Raw genomic sequence first — 20939 nt, forward strand, 5'->3', positions numbered from 1 at the left:
TGTTATTATTAGCGTATGGCTTGAATTGGGGGGAGTCCCATAGGAAGTAAAGATCCACTTCGCCGACAACCAAAATCTCTAATGAGGGAAAACTGTTATAGTTATTCTTGATTTTCACATAAATTTTACTTATAAAAAGTTTATTTTGATTTTACGAAGCCAAAAACACATAAAAACAAGTATCTACTGAGAACAGTCTAATATCTCTGTTTATTATTTTCGATGGGAAGCTATTGGTTCTTGTATGAATGATGCACTAAAAAAATCATACCGCAAGGATTGAACTTGTACATTGCAGGAATTTCTAGTTGATAGCTCGTACAGTTCCTACCTGTGTTTGTGTTGCCGAATGTCGATCCGCAGTTGTTGTTGATGGCATTGAGGAATGCAGCCGCTCCGTTGCTGAACGTCGATCGTCGGAAAATCCACAACATTCTCCGCGTTTGCACAGGTCGGATTTCAAGTGCAGGGAAAACCGCAACCTACAGATGTAACTGAATCAGTTCCTGACTACGTATTCCACATGGTTTCGATTCTCGATTTTCCATCGGTTTTGGACAGAGTTATTTTTGCACCGGTTTTATTACGATCGCACGTATCCCGGAGCGACGGGAGCGTGAAATTTGAAACGTGGTCTGTGAGGACACTCCTTGCCACTGAGATCGCGCGCGCACGTGAGTCTATCATACCCTCAACCCCTAGCTCATCAACCACATCCCTCCCCATAAACCTAACGCCTGCGCTCTCCTCACTCTGTCACTCCTCCCCCTCCTTCACCATCAACTCTTACTCCACCTCCTCGTCCTATTCCTCCCTTTCCAAATCCTACTTTCCCCCTCTACCTCATACTCTCCTCCATCATCCTCACCCCCTTTTGAGTCTACCACCTGATTCTCCTTCTACAGCTACACCACCTCCTCCTCCTCCACCATCACCTCCTCCTCCTCCTCCTCCTCCTTCTCCTTCTTCTCCTCCTTCACCACCTCCTCTCAATCATCCTTCCCCTCCTACCCCTCCCCTACATCCCCAATCACTCTCTTCTGCATCGCCTCATCCTCATCATCATCTACTTTTGCTTTCTCCTCATCGTCCGCTCCCACTTCTCTGTCATCTCTCTCTCATTTTACGTTTTCTAGTAACGCGCCTTTGACTTTCTGCTGAGGTCTTAACAATACTCTCTGACAACAAATTGCTCGCTTATTGAAAGGTTTACATCAAGAGAGCACTCACCTTGATCAAAATTTTATTTTTAGTTTTGTTGGGGTAAATTTCGATTTGGAACTTCTATTCAGTCCAATCTGACAGTCACATAAAGGAATTGAGTTAACTGTCCATCGAAAGTATTGATATAGCTAAACATTTACATTTGAATTCTATCATGCAATCATGAATGGTGTATCAAGTGAATGAGCTTGTGATCTTTTTCTTTTCCAAAATCTCCCAGTAATTATAAACATTGAAATTATGTGTACGAGCTTTCCCTCCAAATTAACTGGAATAATGACTAAATGCTACTTGAGAATATATCATTGGGCAACCTGATTGCTGGAAATGAATATCCATACTCTTTATCCACTTTTTATCTGAACGATTTGCTTTTGCACTTCCATTCATGCGATAATCTGTTCAAATATAAATGAATGCCACATAGGAACTTTTATTTACAGGTTGAAAATTTTCCCGCATCAAGAGAATTATCATTCCATTCATTAAAGCTGAATTACAGGGTTCCCAGCGTTGAATCAAATCATTTCATTCAATTCATCAAACAGCAATATCTTATATTTCTACCAATATTTTCTCATCACCTACTGATCTCTCGATCAATCATCATCCCCTCATTACCATTAAAGATCATTATTACATCATCCACAGATAGTATCACAGTATACGAACCCGGATACAGTATACTGAAAACTATTCACTTTAGTTCAATTTCCTTAAATATGAAACACACACACACTGATATTTCTCATTAAAGCTTTTGTATGCTTTATGTATGCTTCTCATGTATGCTTTATGTATGCTTCTGTATGCTTCCCATTAAAGCTTCTTATACACATCACCTCTGACACTCGATTCGCAGTGTCAAATACCTTTGACAGATAGTATCATAGATTCATAATATACAACCTGAATACAGAATACTGAATACTTAAATTCATAGAATATGGTATGAAATACTCTCTAATTTTAATCATTAAAGCCTCAGTATAAATACATCACCTTTGACACTTGATTCGCAGTTTATCCGTCTATACCTTTGATAGTATGACAGAATACAACCCAAATACAGTATACTCAGTATACTTAAATTCATCTAATATATTATGAAACACACCATTATTCTTCCCATTAAAGATTCAGTATATGCATCACCAATGACTCTGATTTTTCTCATATACATCACCTTTGACACTTGATTCGCTGTGGATTATTGACGAGTAGCCCACTGATTGAATGTACTTGTTTCATGGTGTGCATTCAAACAGACGTCAATTTGACATACCAGCCCATAACTAATCAGTGACTCCAGTTTGGGTTTCTATATTTCGTGGCGTCCATTTGCGATCACGTTTCGGGTTGGGAATTAGTAGGTGGTACGTGTTACACAGGGCCTCCCTGTGTCCCCTGTGTAACACGTTGGAGAGATTAGATGGCCATGATTTCGAGACCCAATTACACATGCCCAACGCGTCACTTGCCTATTTTGTTGTGACGTCAACACTCTCCTATCTGCTGTCACCGTCTGATTACTGTCTGCTCAACTTACCTGCAGATACTTCAATTATACACCGGATGAGCCTAGTTGACCGATCGAACTGTATTTGATCTCTAGACATATGAAATACTGTAATTCGTATGTGAAATAGACAGTGGTTACATCGTGCTTTCCTACATGAGGGACCATATCAATGGATATTGTAGAAAAGGTTCACATAAATTATCAAAGTTTAGTTAAAAATACTAGAAATATCTTACAGTTGCGTTGCAAGTAATGTTGTGGTACTTTTCCATAAAGAAAACACAAATTAAAATTGTCAACCACTTTTTTGGTTGTTGGAATATTTTAATTAATTTATTCATTGCATATATTTTGTATCATCTATCTCGCTCGAATAGCAATGGACAGCCAATTGTCAAAAGTGGTTGACAATTTCACTTTGTGTTTTCATTTTCATAAAATATCTATTGATATCTTTTTATCTAATTCTTAATTAGATAATATAATAATCAATAATTGGATTACCCTAAATTCTTTTTCCTGACCCCTTGGGGACCAGTACAACAAGACTGAGAACAACCTTTTAATCATATTTCTGGTATTGCAAGTTAGAATTTACTAATATGATCAGGAGTAATTATTACTGGAATATTTCAACTCATTTATTCATTGTATATATTATGCATCATCTATCTCGCTCAGAGGACAGATAATTACTAGCCTATTGAGCTCAAATAATCGGAAAGTGGCTGCTTATAGTTATGGTATTCCCAATAAAAGTTTCCATTTATTCATTAAGGTCCATATTATCCGGCATATCAAAAATACAATATACTATTCATCATCGGTTGAATTTTTTCCACAATATTTGATTCATTATTTGTATTATCACGAGTAAAAATTACAGTTCATATTAAATTTGATCAAACCCTTTTGAAAACTGAAGGAAAACAGTCCATTAAACTTGATTGGTTGATGATATTAGCCTCAATTTTATCGCATTCGAGATATAACTACGCATATCGATTGGGAATCACTTTGAATCTGAATGAATGATTTTTGATCTTCGATGATTTGATGATTCGCATCCTCATTCATTCCGGAATTAGAATGAATCTTGCACAGAAATTATATGTCTATTCGTGGAATCTTTTTCGAGGAATATAAACAGAATTCCTTTTAATTTATTGTGAGTGGATTGAATCACAGCAGAGGTTCAATAATTTAGAGTGAATAATCCATCGACAACTTCCCAGAAATACCTAGAAATGGAGATTGAGAAGTTCAGAATGAGCGAGTTCTCTTCCACCACTTTTGTTTCAAAACTTATTTCCTGAGTTTCTTAGAAGTAATTCGGGGAAGAAGCAGCACTATGGAGATTGGAGCTGTTGTGTGTATCATCCGCCTGTTATCTCGAGTAGCCCAGAACACAGCTCGGTCTGGAGGTATTTTTCATTATAGGAAAGCTTAAATAATTAATGAGCCACATTAATTAAAATTCGTGCTGACGTCAACGTTACTGGAAGATATCGCTACAGAGTAATTACTTCTTACGTCAGAGATTATTCGGTTCTTCGCATTTATTACCTGCAACAGACATGCCTTTTGAACGAGAGTAGAGACCCAGGATAGCGTTACGCGGTGCAGAAATTTCTCCAGTAAGTGAGTAAGCACGTACAGGCACGGGTAAGTGTTGACTGTAGTATGTAATTTGCTAGTTGACCCAAAACTAATTGACAATCTCCTCAAAGACAGCAGCTTCTTTGGGCTTGCTCATTTTCTGTTACCTGCTGTTCTCTGTCTACTTATGAGCTTTACTCATTAGTGCAACTTGACATAGTTGAGTATGTGACGCCAAACGAAAATCAAGAATTGGAAGATTGATCTTTGAATTGTGAATATCTATTTGTAATTTGAATATACATTAAGTTTGCTTCCAGTTTTCAACTAACTGAAGTTGGAGAGCAATAGTAAGCCGTTTCCCTCATGAAAATCAATTCTGTCTGAGCAGGCTCAATTTATTGGAAAGTATTGCTAGGCTTCGTAATTATCCTGAAATATCAATTCTCGAACATCAGTCAAGGCAACCACCATGTTATAAGTATTGCTAATATTGTAGAAATTAAAGATCATATGAATATGTATTACCAGCCTAGATTTTATGCTTCTTTGATTTATAGAACTTCTGATATGTGGATTTATTCGTTATTCTTCTAATAAAATACCTTTAATACTATATTTACTTGCGCAAGTATTTTTTACTAAATTCTTAATTCATAGGAAAACCCTTTCGACGAGCTAGCTTTGATTATTATGTAATTTCGAAGCACTGAGAGCGCCCTGTCACTATTTCAATATTTCTCACTCACGTGTCGAAAATTTCTTATGAGCTGCTGATGTCGATCCAACTCCTGGTGGTCCTGGACTATGGTAGCCGGAGTCGTCTCTTCCAAGGGGTTACAAAATTATTTAAAAAGATGGAAATGACTTTTGCTTTATAAGAGCATCACAAAGTCTTATAAGAAATTTAATAATTCAATCTAACTTTAAATTTTTACAAGTTATAGCAAGGTATTACGCTCTATAATATTTAGGGACCTCTCATGGTGGCATTTGGCAGCAAGTGTTGGTTCTCTTTTCTCAATTTTACAATTCTCATTTCTGACTTCCAAATTTACATAAAATTTGAATATCCTAGTCCTCCGCCATTCAAGGTTCAAATAGACAGTACTAAAATATTAAATTATTACTTATGTTGTATGTTTAATAATTTCTTTGCCTTCGGGCCATATCCATAACATAGACTATACAACAATTTTATACAAATTCTATTTATTTGTAGAAATATATACAAATATTTTTGAATCGGCATACTATTGCCGCCTATCAATTGCCATTATGTGATTGGTGCATGCAAATTGTTTCAGTATTCATGCGCTTGGTAACCTCCTATTTCCTGGATACATTTAATTATTTTTATTAGGTTTTTTTTAAATATGCCCTCTACATGCTAGTTAATTTCCTATACGTTATTATTTGTTTCATGCATCATAATAGTTAGCCACGTGAGACCTTTTGTTCCTCAAATTGCATACCGTTTTGCCGCAATAAATTTCTGCCAAGGTGTTTGGTCAGATTCTACGTTGCATGGCTCGGTCGATCGTTAGGTCGCCGATCACTAAATGTTTATGCCTAACCTCAACCTTCAATATTTTATATAATATTATATATTAGCAAAAAAATTATTTCAATTCCTCTTAGGCTGTTGTACAGTTTAGCCAGGACAATCTGATATTATCTAATCTTTATGTTATCTCTTTGGCGATATTAGCCAGTTACTTTACTTGGACCTATTAATATTTCAGCTAGGGATTTTTATATCTATCCAAATTTCAATATGTTACACGCGCCCCTGGATTTGAATTCAAAATATTTCAGAATCACAATGTTTTTAATGAAAATCCATCCTTCAACACATCGATATATTCCATACTTTGTCTACAAAATATACTTTCCAATTTTTATCATAGTTCGCAGATCTATCTGCTGCGCCTCCCTTAGACCTCTATCAAATACAATAACAAATTCTCCTTATCAACACCTAAATCATAAATATAATCTCCTAGACACATTCCTCCTTACAACACTTAGAACATAGTATTTTTAAATTTGCTGCTCGCAAGGTCACCAACCTAACTACACACATTTCTCTTATAATTGATTCCTTTCAAACAATAATTTCGATGTATAAATTTTCTGGGGCTTATATTTTATTGTAATTCCTAGGTCTTAATATAAATAATTCTCCATATATCAGGTACAATTCTTTTCTTTTGTCAATGGTTCTTTGGCTTTAGGTAACTAGCATTCAATTGAGGTTTTTTCGGTAACAAACATGGCATAAACTAATGGTAATAAATATAACACATATAAATAAATATATTAACATTGATAAATATAATAATAACAGTGATAAATAACATTTTTGGGGTACAATATTTTTCTCTTCTTAAACATATGTTGAGCGCTACATATATTCAATCTAGATGGCTTTGTTAACCTACCAGTTCTGAATATCTGCTTTCTGACGTCATATACTTTGGCTTTGCCTTCTGCAGCATAAACTAACCTTATTCGTCACATTTTTCACATTTAAGGTAATTTGCTTAATTTATTTTTTACTATCCCCGTTTGTGTCTTATTTTATATGGTGTATATTATTTAATTACATAAATTAAAAATTATTCTTTTGCTTGTTGCAGGCTTTGGACAGTTGAGAGGAATAAAAACATCGGATTGTTGCCATGCGGTTCTATGCCAAGATTAAATTTATTAAGAAAGGTCAGTAATTCGTTTGATAGTGGTGTTTTTCTTGATTACTTATCATATTTATTTCAAATTCTGTGATATGGTTTAATATTGGCTACATTTTCCCACCAAACAATGTGCATATTCTCATTCTCTTGCAACTGGACTGTGTTGTGATGCGATATGGCTACGATAGTGAATGGCCCTGAATAAATTAAAAAGAATTCACGAGTTACTTTCTCCAAAGCATTTGATAATCTGTGGCTCTTTACTAAAACTTCATCTCCAATCTTATATGAAAATATTTTGTATGCTCGGTCATGAAATCTCTTTCTACTACTTGCCTTTTGCTCTAGCTTCAATCTGACTAGATGATGGATATTGGGATTTGTTGGCTTGTTCACCTCTGAGCTTGGAAAATCAATTAATTTTTCGATAAAGGTAGTGTTTCTTTTACCGAACATGATTTCGTAAGGCGTATGACCGGTGCTTTCATTTAGACTATTATTATAACACTCTTCTAAAAATGGTATATATCTAACCCATTGTTGGTGTTTTTCGTTACAGTAAGTCCACATAAAACGAGAGATCTCTGCCATACGTCGCTCTACTGGATTAGCGCTGGGGTTGTAAAGAGATGTCCTCGACCACTTAATATTAGCCAGGTGAAGTATTTCTTTCCACTGCTTGCTACAAAAATAGGTTGCGTTGTCAGATAGGATTCGTTTAGGCTTTCCTACTTCATCTGTCCATCTTTCCGTTATGCATCGGGCCAAAACTTCTCCAGTCAATTTACCTATGGGAAATAGCATTGTATATTTTGAAAAAACACATGTAAGCACGAATATGTATTTTTTTCCGTATTGTGCCATGGGTAATGGACCATATATATCCGCTGATATCAATTCCAATGGTGCACTAGGGAGAATGGGATTCATTTCGCCCCCTGAAATGGTATCGCAGGTATTTGGCTTTCTGGCATATATCGCAAGCTTTTACTATTTTGGCCACTTTTTTATGCATGCTTTTAAAATAACAGCTTTCTTTTAGTAGGTGGAGGGTCTTCATAGTTCCAAAATGCCCAATACATTCGTGAGCTTCTTTTATCAAATCTGTTTCCATGTTAGCGGGGATTATTAGGCGCCAGTCGTAAGTATTTTTAGCCGGTCGGTGGAACATAAATCCTTTGTAGCGGGTGTACTGTCGCAGGTAATCGGGTGGTTCAGTAGCTCCTTCTTCCATCAATTCGCGGATCCGGGACAGTCTTGGGTCTTCGTATTGGGCGATGCAGATTCTTTCAGGGGTTAATACGGCAGTGTGAATTCGTGGTTGGATATTGGGGGGATATGGTATGCTTTCTCCACTCTTTACGGCGAAACATTTCAGGTTGGTATCTTGACAATATGTAGCATCTATTTCCCTGGATAGAAAGTCGGCGGTCTGATTTTTCTTTCCTGGCAGATGGGTCAATTCGATATCATATTCTAGCTGTACTTGGTTCTCGGTTGTTAGGCTTGGTACCTCCATATGCTCCATAGTATTCTCAATTTCATGGTTACTCCACATCCTCGGCGCGCCTTCCATGTAGTGAGTGGAGTGTATCTCCGTAATTCCTTCAGTGCGCTTCTTCAGATCAAGGGGTACTATAACTTCGTGTGATTCGGTTTCAGTAAAAGCATGAAATTTCAAGGTTTGGAAATTTAAACAGGCTTGGAAATGTTGGAGAAAATCTGTACCTATTATTATGTGCGGACCGGATACAGGTAATACAAGAAATGTATAAGTGAATCGTTGTTGTTGAAGGTTTATTTCCAGTAAACATTGGGTAGTTATATGTATTCGCCGTCCTGGACTGATACCTGATACATATATGTTGGTTAGCGGTAGAGTGGCTAATTTTGTTTTTTCTTTTAGACGTTGAAATATGTCTGTTTGTATGAGGCTACATTGTGAACCACTATCTACTAATGCTTGAACCTTCATTCCATATATTTTGATATTGATATACGCCTGCATTTGGATATCTGGTAGCCTGCTTCCCTTCTCGGTTTCTTCTAACAAAGTTTCCGGTAAATCATTTCTGAATGTGGTGTATGACATTGAAATATCCTGCTTTTCTTTGTTTGTTTCATTTGAGCTTGTGGGTGTTATATCGGGGGTATCATATAGTCATGGTTCATTAGCTGTAGTTTTCTGTATATCTGGTGGCGGGTCGTTGGGTGTTGGGTTCTGTGTGTTTCTGTTGGTTTAATCCTGTTGCATGCGCTAATGTATAATTTGTGCTTACTTGTTGAGGTGGTGGTTTGTAATTTCTGTTGTAATTATTCTGAGTGTAACCATTATTTGAGTTCAATCGATCACAGCCATCATAATAATTCCTGCGGTTGCTCTGATGGGCTTAATGATTAGTTGTGCGATTTTGAAAATTTTTATTATTCCAGTTACTATTTTGTTTGTGCTCATAGCGGCGTTCAAATTGAGGGGCAGATCGGGAGCAATCATATGATACCGGTTCATAGTTTTGGCTGGTATACTGATTACTTTTTGAGTTATGTTGATTTTGTGTGTATCTTTGGTCTGATCGGTGGTTTGACATTGCCATCACAGACTGTATGCCATATAGATGATTTATTAGCTGTTTACAATCAGTAATGGGTTGTGTGGCGAGTGCCATTCTAACTTGATATGGTAGTTTCTTTAGAATAATACTTGCTAATGCCGATTCGTTAATGGGCTCGCTCAATTGAGAATTTTTGAACTGTAGGGCAGTGACGAAAGTGGTACATGCACCCAAGTTAGGGTTGAAATCACATGATATGATGTCCGCTAGCACGTCCAACTGTTTACTTCTGCTCCAATACTGTTTCAGGAAGACGGCTACAAACTCATCCAATGATGTAAATTCATGGGCTCTACTCCGAAAGAACATCAGGGGTTCGCCAATTAATAAACTAGTCAAACGAAGACGCCACATACTCCAAGAGGTAGGTGCAAGAGTTTGTACTAATTTTATCTAATCAATGAATGGTTGAGGTTGCAAATGGCGATCAGTATTATCAAATTTACCCAGTCCTTGCAATATACTATGTGAATTGATGTTATCTGCTTGAATTCCTTGAGGTCGTTGTTGGATATAATTTTCTAATACTGTTATTTTCTCCTGTGCCATCTGCCATTGACTATTATTTGTAATTTTATTAGCATTTACTTCTTGATCTAATTGAGTCAGAGTGGATTTTTGAATTAGTAGAGTTCCATTTAAAGCCTTACAGGTTTCTGTGTTCTGATTGATACTACCTTGCAGTTGGTTCATTGTTGGTGGACATATTAATCTGTTTATTTTGTATATCTTTAATACTGTTAATATTTTTATCAACTGTAGTTGTTAAATTTTGATTGGCAACGGTAATTTGTTTGTTGATTTCTTGATGGCAATCGGCCCTAATGCTAGTTGTTATATCCTGAATAGGTGTAGTGATTTGTGTGGTTAAGTTATCTATCCTTTCGTTTAGTTCACAGGTAACCGTATCCAACCTTTCCGATAATCCTGCTGTAACTTTATCCTGACTTTCCCTCTGTAGATTTATCATTGCTTTTAATTCTTCTCTATGATTCTCTACTTTACTCTCAATAGTATCTAACCGCTGTTCCACTGATTGTATGGCGTCTGCTGTCTCCTTCATGCCCTGTTCCACTGTTTGCTTGTTTGCCTCTTTTATTGCCGCATTCTCTTTTTTAATTTTCTGCATCATGTTATCCATTGTGTTTTGTAACATAATATTGAACATACTGCTAGTTTGTTCCATTATTACCCTTTTAAATGGATCTAGCTCTGTGACTGAAAATATACTTTGTTTGTTCAGATGTGACTCGGCCTCTGGAGATGCGGGTTCTGCAGGCTGCTCCTCGCCCCCTTTGAAGTTGATCTCTGCTATCCGTTGATTCAATGGTATGTCAGCAGCGTCGATTCGAGTGGATGATAGAGGTTGCAGACCTTGTGGATCGAAGACTATCGACCCGACACTTCCTGGTTCCCTTTCTCGTGGCGTATTGGCATCTACCATGGTGGGGTTTGATGTGCTGGGAGTCGACAAAGTGGGATCTGTGCAACCGCCGTACATATATGAAACTTCAGAGTTTGCGGGAGTGTGATTCATTATGACAATATGATAAATGCTAATTAGAAAAGTGATGAATAATATGCAAAAATGTTAAAAAAAAAAAGACACACAAACCGGGACTCACAGTGAAACAGTTAAGTGCAAAGTGTTTGGATATCCGAAATAAGGTATTTAAACTTGAGTTTTTTTTTTATGATGCTCTAGCGCTCCAATATTGAATATTGATTCCTGACTAGTTTACAGACTGTGACTTATATTTCAACCGGCTTATACATAATAGATTCTTGACTAGAAAGTAATAGCAGTTTAGGCTCATAAAATATGATATCTCTCTCTATAAAATATATTTTCTACAATAACAATAATATAAAATTTTCTTTAAAACATATAATTTATCTTTATTTAAAGCTATTGATTCCCCAAAAAGTAATACAAAATTTAACCCGCCTGTTTTCCTCAATACTCATATATCTATTGTTTTATTATCCATCCACGACAAATTTCAATATGACTAGACTTGTCTTTAATTATTATCCTCAATATAGGTCTTGACTTAATTTCAAATAATTATTTAATGAGCTCAGCTCTCATCATCAGTACCACGTTGGACTTGGACAATTCCATTAAAAATAGTTTCCTTAAAATCAACTTGATAAATTGGCAACCAATAATCCAAATATATATATATATTAAATTATATAGTATCTAATAGATTTCTTTGCAATGAATATATATTTCATCTCAGGGTGCAAGATTCGGCACCTGACGGAATAAATAGAGCAATTCATCTAGTGAATCAGAGCTACAACAAACTATCGCAAATTATATTGTAGAAATTAAAGATCATATGAATATGTATTACTAGCCTAGATTTCATACTTCTTTAATTTATAGAACTTCTGATATGTGGATTTATTCGTTATTCTTCTAATAAAATACCTTTAATACTATATTTACTTGCGCAAGTATTTTTTACTAAATTCTTAATTTATAAGAAAACCCTTTCGACGAGCTAGCTTTGATTATTATGTAATTTCGAAGCACTGAGGGCGCTCTGTCACTATTTCAATATTTCTCACTCACGTGTCGAAAATTTCTTATGAGCTGCTTATGTCAATCCAACTCCTGGTGGTCCTGGACTATGGTAGCCGGAGTCGTCTCTTCCAAGGGGTTACAAAATTATTTAAAAAAATGAAAATGACTTTTTCTTTATAAGAGCATCACAAAGTCTTATAAGAAATTTAATAATTCAATCCAACTTTAAATTTTTACAAGTTCTCATGGTGGCATTTGGCAGGCGAGTGTTGGTTCTCTTTTCTCAATTTTACAATTCTCATTTCCGACTTCCAAATTTACATAAAATTTGAATATCCTAGTCCTCCGCCATTCAAGGTTCAAATAGACCGTACTAAAATATTAAATTATTACTTATGTTGTATGTTTAATAATTTCTTTGCCTTTGGGCCATATCCATAACATAGACTATACAACAATATTATACAAATTCTATTTATTTGTAGAAATATATACAAATATTTTTGAATCGGCATACTATTGCCGCCTATCAATTGCAATTATGTGATTGGTGCATGCAAATTGTTTCAGTATTCATGCGCTTGGTAACCTCCTATTTCCTGGATACATTTAATTATTTTTATTAGGTTTTTTTTAAATATGCCCTCTACATGCTAGTTAATTTCCTATACGTTATTATTTGTTTCATGCATCATAATAGTTAGCCACGTGAGACCTTTTGTTCCTCAAATTGCATACCGTTTTGCCGCAATAAATTTCTGCCAAGGTGTTTGGTCAGATTCTACGTTGCATGGCTCGGTCGATCGTTAGGTCGCCGATCACTAAATGTTTATGCCTAACCTCAACCTTCAATATTTTATATAATATTATATATAAGCAAAAAATTATTTCAATTCCTCTTAGGCTGTTGTACAGTTTAGCCAGGACAATCTGATATTATCTAATCTTTATGTTATCTCTTTGGCGATATTAGCCAGTTACTTTACTTGGACCTATTAATATTTCAGCTAGGGATTTTTATATCTATCCAAATTTTAATATGTTACAACTTGATTGGTTGATGATATTTGCCTCAATTTTATCGCATTCGAGATATAACTACTCATATCGATTGGAAATTATTATTTGAATGAATGATTTTTGATCTTCGATGATTTGATGATCCGCATCCTCATTCATCCGAAATTAGAATGAATCTTGCACAGGAATTAGATGTCTATTCGTGGGATCTTTTTCGAGGAATATAAACAGAATTCCTTTTAATTTATTGTGAGTGAATTGAATCACAACAGAAGTTCAATAATTTAGAGTGAATAATCCATCGACAACTTCCCAGAAATACCTAGAAATGGAGATTGAGAAGTTCAGAATGAGCGAGTTCTCTTCCACCACTTTTGTTTCAAAACTTATTTCCTGAGTTTCTTAGAAGTAATTCGGGGAAGAAGCAGCACTATGGAGATTGGAGCTGTTGTGTGTATCATCCGCCTGTTATCTCGAGTAGCCCAGAACACAGCTCGGTCTGAAGGTATTTTTCATTATAGGAAAGCTTAAATAATTAATGAGCCACATTAATTAAAATTCGTGCTGACGTCAACGTTACTGGAAGATATCGCTACAGAGTAATTACTTCTTACGTCAGAGATTATTCGGTTCTTTGCATTTATTACCTGCAACAGACATGCCTTTTGAACGAGAGAAGAGACCCAGGATAGCGTTACGGGGTGCAGAAATTTCTCCAGTAAGTGAGTAAGCACGTACAGGCACGGGTAAGTGTTGACTGTAGTATGTAATTTGCTAGTTGACCCAAAACTAATTGACAATCTCAAAGACAGCAGCTTCTTTGGGCTTGCTCATTTTCTGTTACCTGCTGTTCTCTGTCTACTTATGAGCTTTACTCATTAGTGCAACTTGACATAGTTGAGTATGTGACGCCAAACGACAATCAAGAATTGGAAGATTGATCTTTGAATTGTGAATATCTATTTGTAATTTGAATATACATTAAGTTTGCTTCCAGTTTTCAACCAACTGAAGTTGGAGAGCAATAGTAAGCCGTTTCCCTCATGAAAATCAATTCTGTCTGAGCAGGCTCAATTTATTGAAAAATATTGCTAGGCTCCGTAATTATCCTGAAATATCAATTCTTGAACATCACCATCACAAGGCAATCACCATGTTATAAGTATTGCTAATCTTGTGGGAATTATAGAAGAGAGCGGAACTATTATGAAAATAATCATGTTGTTATATTTATATATTGCTAATCTTGTGGGAATTATAGAAGAGAGCGAAACTATTATGATTTCAGTTGATAGAATCTCAATTTCTCCGTCCATACGTGAATCAATTTTGACAGAGACTTGATAAAAGTTACAAATGATCCATGAAGTAACACTGATTATATTATTTCATATCCCTCAAATAGCTATAATAGCAAGAGGGATATTAAATTCCAAATTTAGAGGGATATTGGGATTCCAAAAGGTGTTTCTCGTGGCCTGAAAAAGTTAAATAAATTGAGAATTGAAATTAAAATTCTTCAACTACGTCTTGTCTCAGGTTGCACAAGTTCAATGTAAGCGCTCGTTAATAGACTGATTCCATAATTATTCAACAAAGTCTTTAAAATCTTCAAACTTGAATGAAAGAGTATATATCCAGCTCTCGCAAGAAAATACACCACTTTCCAATACTTGTGTTACATTGCAAATGCTTCAAGATCTTTGAAATTCTGTACTGTGTTCAGTCACTTCTTGGAATCTCAGTTATTGGAATTTCGATCTTATCCTAGCCCTTCGATATTACTCCAGCAATTCCTAAAGTTGCAATCTACAACACTTCGGATGCGAACTCACTTTGATCACTGACCTGAGAAATGTCCCGTCACACGAGTGATGCGTAACACACTGGAATGTTCAATTTTTCATCAACACTCTTCTCCAAGAAACTCTTGACGTTCACGGGATGAAAATCGCAAGCATTGTTCACCGGTGCCTGAGAGATGATATTCTCCATCAAAGTTTGACAGCGTCGAACGCCACCGGAAAAATGGCGATCAATCGTTGCCGAATCATGAGCTGCAGCCGCCTTATTCATTCGGTCGCATCACCATCAATCACAGGCTGCGATCATCGATCCGCTGAAAAATGAGAGCTGATCCACGGTTATGCAACCATTGTGAACCTATTCTTCTGGGGAAAAGACATGAGCAATGTCTCGTACACCACTTTGTAAACAGAAGGTTGCACGACCGTTATCAAAGATATGCCATGCATTCTTGATTCTGTATCAAGCGGATGAAGTAGCTGATACTTGGATATTAGCTACTCTACTTATCATTCATTATTTATTCCAATAGTTTTATCTTCAGCTACAAAAAGTACAAGCAGGTTGCTGTTTAGCTTCAAGTTTCCATCGATACCTTCAATCAACAGGCATCAATCAACATTAATCAACAGGCATTAATGAACATTAATCAACAGGCATTAATTAACATTAATCAACAGGCATAAAAACATCTGAATTTCATCGTGCAGAAACGCGATCGAGAATAAAGCTGGATTCGCACAGAACAGTTAAAATATAATTCCTACAAGTTCTGATTGGACAATTACTATCCAGCACGGCCGAGCGAATATGAATAATCCCACAATAACTTATGGAAATTATATTTTCACAGTTCACTCACATGCTTGAAAATGTTTCCTTTACAATGTGTTGGAGGGCGAACTGAAAGTCGAATTGAGGTCGACCTGATAAAGTTTACACTAATAAAGTTTCAAAATAGTATTCATTTCTATTGATACTCTTATTCCTGTGTCGGAATTCTGTGATTTCTGTGAATCGGAATTCTGTAACCAACATTTAGCGGATAACATCTGACATTATGTACCGAATAAATTATTTATCGAATTATAAGATAATCTAATTCAAAACGGACTGTACAGGTGCGAACAGAACGAGTAGGTCCACTCCCTCCGTAAACAAAGCCATAGTGCATGACGGTGGTTGATGGTAACGTCAGCACAGGTAGGGCTCCTACACCAATAGAAACACTAGCTGATATAGATCAGCTGAAATCAACAAATTTTATTGGTGTAGGAGCCCTACCTGTGCTGACCTCACCAGAATGCACTATGGCTTTGTTTACGGAGGTAGTGGTAGGTCGCGGTGTAGATTTCGGCTTCGACCGTTACCACTAATCAGCTGTTAATGAGAACAACCTTTTAATCATATTTCTGGTATTGCAAGTTAGAATTTACTAATATGATCAGGAGTAATTATTACTGGAATATTTCAACTCATTTATTCATTGTATATATTATGCATCATCTATCTCGCTCAGATACCAACGGACAGATAATTACTAGCCTATTGAGCTCAAATAATCGGAAAGTGGCTGCTTATAGTTATGGTATTCCCAATAAAAGTTTCCATTTATTCATTAAGGTCCATATTATCCGGCATATCAAAAATACAATATACTATTCATCATCGGTTGAATTTTTTCCACAATATTTGATTCATTATTTGTATTATCACGAGTAAAAATTACAGTTCATATTAAATTTGATCAAACCCTTTTGAAAACTGAAGGAAAACAGTCCATTAAACTTGATTGGTTGATGATATTAGCCTCAATTTTATCGCATTCGAGATATAACTACGCATATCGATTGGGAATCACTTTGAATCTGAATGAATGATTTTTGATCTTCGATGATTTGATGATTCGCATCCTCATTCATTCCGGAATTAGAATGAATCTTGCACAGAAATTATATGTCTATTCGTGGAATCTTTTTCGAGGAATATAAACAGAATTCCTTTTAATTTATTGTGAGTGGATTGAATCACAGCAGAGGTTCAATAATTTAGAGTGAATAATCCATCGACAACTTCCCAGAAATACCTAGAAATGGAGATTGAGAAGTTCAGAATGAGCGAGTTCTCTTCCACCACTTTTGTTTCAAAACTTATTTCCTGAGTTTCTTAGAAGTAATTCGGGGAAGAAGCAGCACTATGGAGATTGGAGCTGTTGTGTGTATCATCCGCCTGTTATCTCGAGTAGCCCAGAACACAGCTCGGTCTGGAGGTATTTTTCATTATAGGAAAGCTTAAATAATTAATGAGCCACATTAATTAAAATTCGTGCTGACGTCAACGTTACTGGAAGATATCGCTACAGAGTAATTACTTCTTACGTCAGAGATTATTCGGTTCTTCGCATTTATTACCTGCAACAGACATGCCTTTTGAACGAGAGTAGAGACCCAGGATAGCGTTACGCGGTGCAGAAATTTCTCCAGTAAGTGAGTAAGCACGTACAGGCACGGGTAAGTGTTGACTGTAGTATGTAATTTGCTAGTTGACCCAAAACTAATTGACAATCTCCTCAAAGACAGCAGCTTCTTTGGGCTTGCTCATTTTCTGTTACCTGCTGTTCTCTGTCTACTTATGAGCTTTACTCATTAGTGCAACTTGACATAGTTGAGTATGTGACGCCAAACGAAAATCAAGAATGGAAGATTGATCTTTGAATTGTGAATATCTATTTGTAATTTGAATATACATTAAGTTTGCTTCCAGTTTTCAACTAACTGAAGTTGGAGAGCAATAGTAAGCCGTTTCCCTCATGAAAATCAATTCTGTCTGAGCAGGCTCAATTTATTGGAAAGTATTGCTAGGCTTCGTAATTATCCTGAAATATCAATTCTCGAACATCAGTCAAGGCAACCACCATGTTATAAGTATTGCTAATCTTGTGGAAATTATAGTAGAGAGCGGAACTATTATGAAAATAATCATGTATATATATATATATATATATATGTATATACATGTATATATTTATATATTGCTAATCTTGTGGGAATTATAGAAGAGAGCGAAACTATTATGATTTCAGTTGATAGAATCTCAATTTCTCCGTCCATACGTAAATCAATTTTGACAGAGACTTGATAAAAGTTACAAATGATCCATGGAGTAACACTGATTATATTATTTCATATCCCTCAAATAGCTATAATAGCAAGAGGGATAATAAATTCCAAATTTAGAGGGATATTGGGATTCCAAAAGGTGTTTCTCGTGGCCTGAAAAAGTTAAATAAATTGAGAATTGAAATTAAAATTCTTCAACTACGTCTTGTCTCAGGTTGCACAAGTTCAATGTAAGCGCTCGTTAATAGACTGATTCCATAATTATTCAACAAAGTCTTTAAAATCTTTAAACTTGAATGAAAGAGTATATATTCAGCTCTTGAAGAAAATACCTCACTTTCCAATACTTGTGTTACATTGCAAATGCTTCAAGATCTTTGAAATTCTGTACTGTGTTCAGTCACTTCTTGGAATCTCAGTTATTGGAATTTCGATCTTATCCTAGCCCTTCGATATTACTCCAGCAATTCCTAAAGTTGCAATCTACAACACTTCGGATGCGAACTCACTTTGATCACTGACCTGAGAAATGTCCCGTCACACGAGTGATGCGTAACACACTGGAATGTTCAATTTTTCATCAACACTCTTCTCCAAGAAACTCTTGACGTTCACGAGATGAAAATCGCTAGCATTGTTCACCGGTGCCTGAGAGATGATATTCTCCATCAAAGTTTGACAGCGTCGAACGCCACCGGAAAAATGGCGATCAATCGTTGCCGAATCATGAGCTGCAGCCGCCTTATTCATTCGGTCGCATCACCATCAATCACAAGCTGCGTTCATCGATCCGCTGAAAAATGAGAGCTGATCCACGGTTACGCAACCATTGTGAACCTATTCTTCTGGGGAAAAGACATGAGCAATGTCTTGTACACCACTTTGTAAACAGAAGGTTGCACGACCGTTATCAAAGATATGCCATGCATTCTTGATTCTGTATCAAGCGGATGAAGTAGCTGATACTTGGATATTAGCTACTCTACTTATCATTCATTATTTATTCTAATAGTTTTATCTATATAGTATTATCTTCAGCTACAAAAAGTACAAGCAGGTTGCTGTTTAGCTTCAAGTTTCCATCGATACCTTCAATCAACAGGCATCAATCAACATTAATCAACAGGCATTAATGAACATTAATCAACAGGCATTAATTAACATTAATCAACAGGCATAAAAACATCTGAATTTCATCGTGCAGAAACGCGATCGAGAATAAAGCTGGATTCGTACAGAACAGTTAAAATATAATTCCTACAAGTTCTGATTGGACAATTACTATCCAGCACGGCCGAGCGAATATGAATAGGCCTAATCCCACAATAACTTATGAAAATTATATTTTCACAGTTCACTCACATGCTTGAAAATGTTTCCTTCACAATGTGTTGGAGGGCGAACTGAAAGTCGAATTGAGGTCGACCTGACCAGTTCGTACACTAATAAAGTTTCAAAATAGTATTCATTTCTATTGATACTCTTATTCCTGTGTCGGAATTCTGTGATTTCTGTGAATCGGAATTCTGTAACCAACATTTAGCGGATAACATCTGACATTATGTACCGAATAAATTATTTATCGAATTATAAGATAATCTAATTCAAAACGGACTGTACAGGTGCGAACAGAACGAGTAGGTCCACTCCCTCCGTAAACAAAGCCATAGTGCATGACGGTGGTTGATGGTAACGTCAGCACAGGTAGGGCTCCTACACCAATAGAAACACTAGCTGATATAGATCAGCTGAAATCAACAAATTTTATTGGTGTAGGAGCCCTACCTGTGCTGACGTCACCAGAATGCACTATGGCTTTGTTTACGGAGGTAGTGGTAGGTCGCGGTGTAGATTTCGGCTTCGACCGTTACCACTAATCAGCTGTTAATGATAAAAACATTATCAAATGTCATCGTGCTGAGCGGAAATCGAGAGATAACCGTGTTTGAGACTTCCATGCTTGACAATGTATTTATGCTACATGAAGGTCGTTAACGATCGTGACTTTCACTTTGAGCTAATTATCGACCTAACCTATCAGGATTCTGCTCGCACCCTAAATTCAATCAAATCAGTTCTATTTTGTCAAAACAATAATGAATCGAATTAAATTTAATTACGGTTATTTATTTACAGTTTTTAATCAAATCAAATTAAAAATTTCCAGTTTATTTATTTCTGGACTGAAAAGTGGACTCAAATCAATTTAAGTGGATAGCATAACCTATCATTTTTATTCATTCATAACTCTACCTTCATTGTATTATCATTCATCCCATCATTATCACCTAGGCTTAAAATACTTATAGAAAGTCTCCTTTGTAAAATAATAAATAATTGAAAAATAGAATAAAATTTGGAATCACATCTTCAATTATAGGCATGTAAAGACATCAAAATTCCAATTTCTGTTCTTCAATACATTTCAAGGCTGTAGTGGAAATCAAATATTTTATTCGAAAATACGATCTGAAGCATCAAAATTCTAATTTCATCTCACCATTACATTTGAAGGCTGTTTGGGATTGACATGCATGTGTGTTATCAGTATGGGTGAGTATTATTTGCTGACTCCTGTCACTGCGCCGCAAACACAATAATTGCTCGGCAGCGGTTGACGACGTTTTAAATAACCACCAACCGCAGTGCAGCGCATGCGCAGACGAGGTCTCCATTTAGTCATCGTGCAATGCAAATTAATGCCATTGTCTCGCTGACCCAAGTTGGCATAATTTATTGGACGAGTTCATCAGCATCCCACCACTTCCTAACCTAACCATACCGCAGCTATCCCATTGTCTTGAG

The 20939-nt window shown here is 36.1% G+C and overlaps 1 protein-coding gene across 2 annotated transcripts in view; it reads right to left on the reverse strand.

Annotated features, from left to right (window-relative positions):
- LOC111045926 overlaps window positions 1-20939 on the reverse strand; it is a 255507-nt gene that overhangs the window by 127217 nt on the left and 107351 nt on the right. The window contains exon 1 of one of the 2 annotated variants that reach the window (XM_022331403.2): window positions 332-655. The exons of the other annotated variant lie outside the window; for it this stretch is intronic. Coding sequence (XP_022187095.1) covers window positions 332-434 — 103 coding nt within the window. The 5' untranslated portion in view covers window positions 435-655. Of the gene's footprint in view, window positions 1-331; window positions 656-20939 lie in introns of those variants that run through there. 2 annotated transcript variants of the gene reach the window in all.

Source organism: Nilaparvata lugens, chromosome 5 (genome assembly GCF_014356525.2).
Source record: "Nilaparvata lugens isolate BPH chromosome 5, ASM1435652v1, whole genome shotgun sequence".
Classification (NCBI taxonomy): domain Eukaryota; kingdom Metazoa; phylum Arthropoda; class Insecta; order Hemiptera; family Delphacidae; genus Nilaparvata; species Nilaparvata lugens.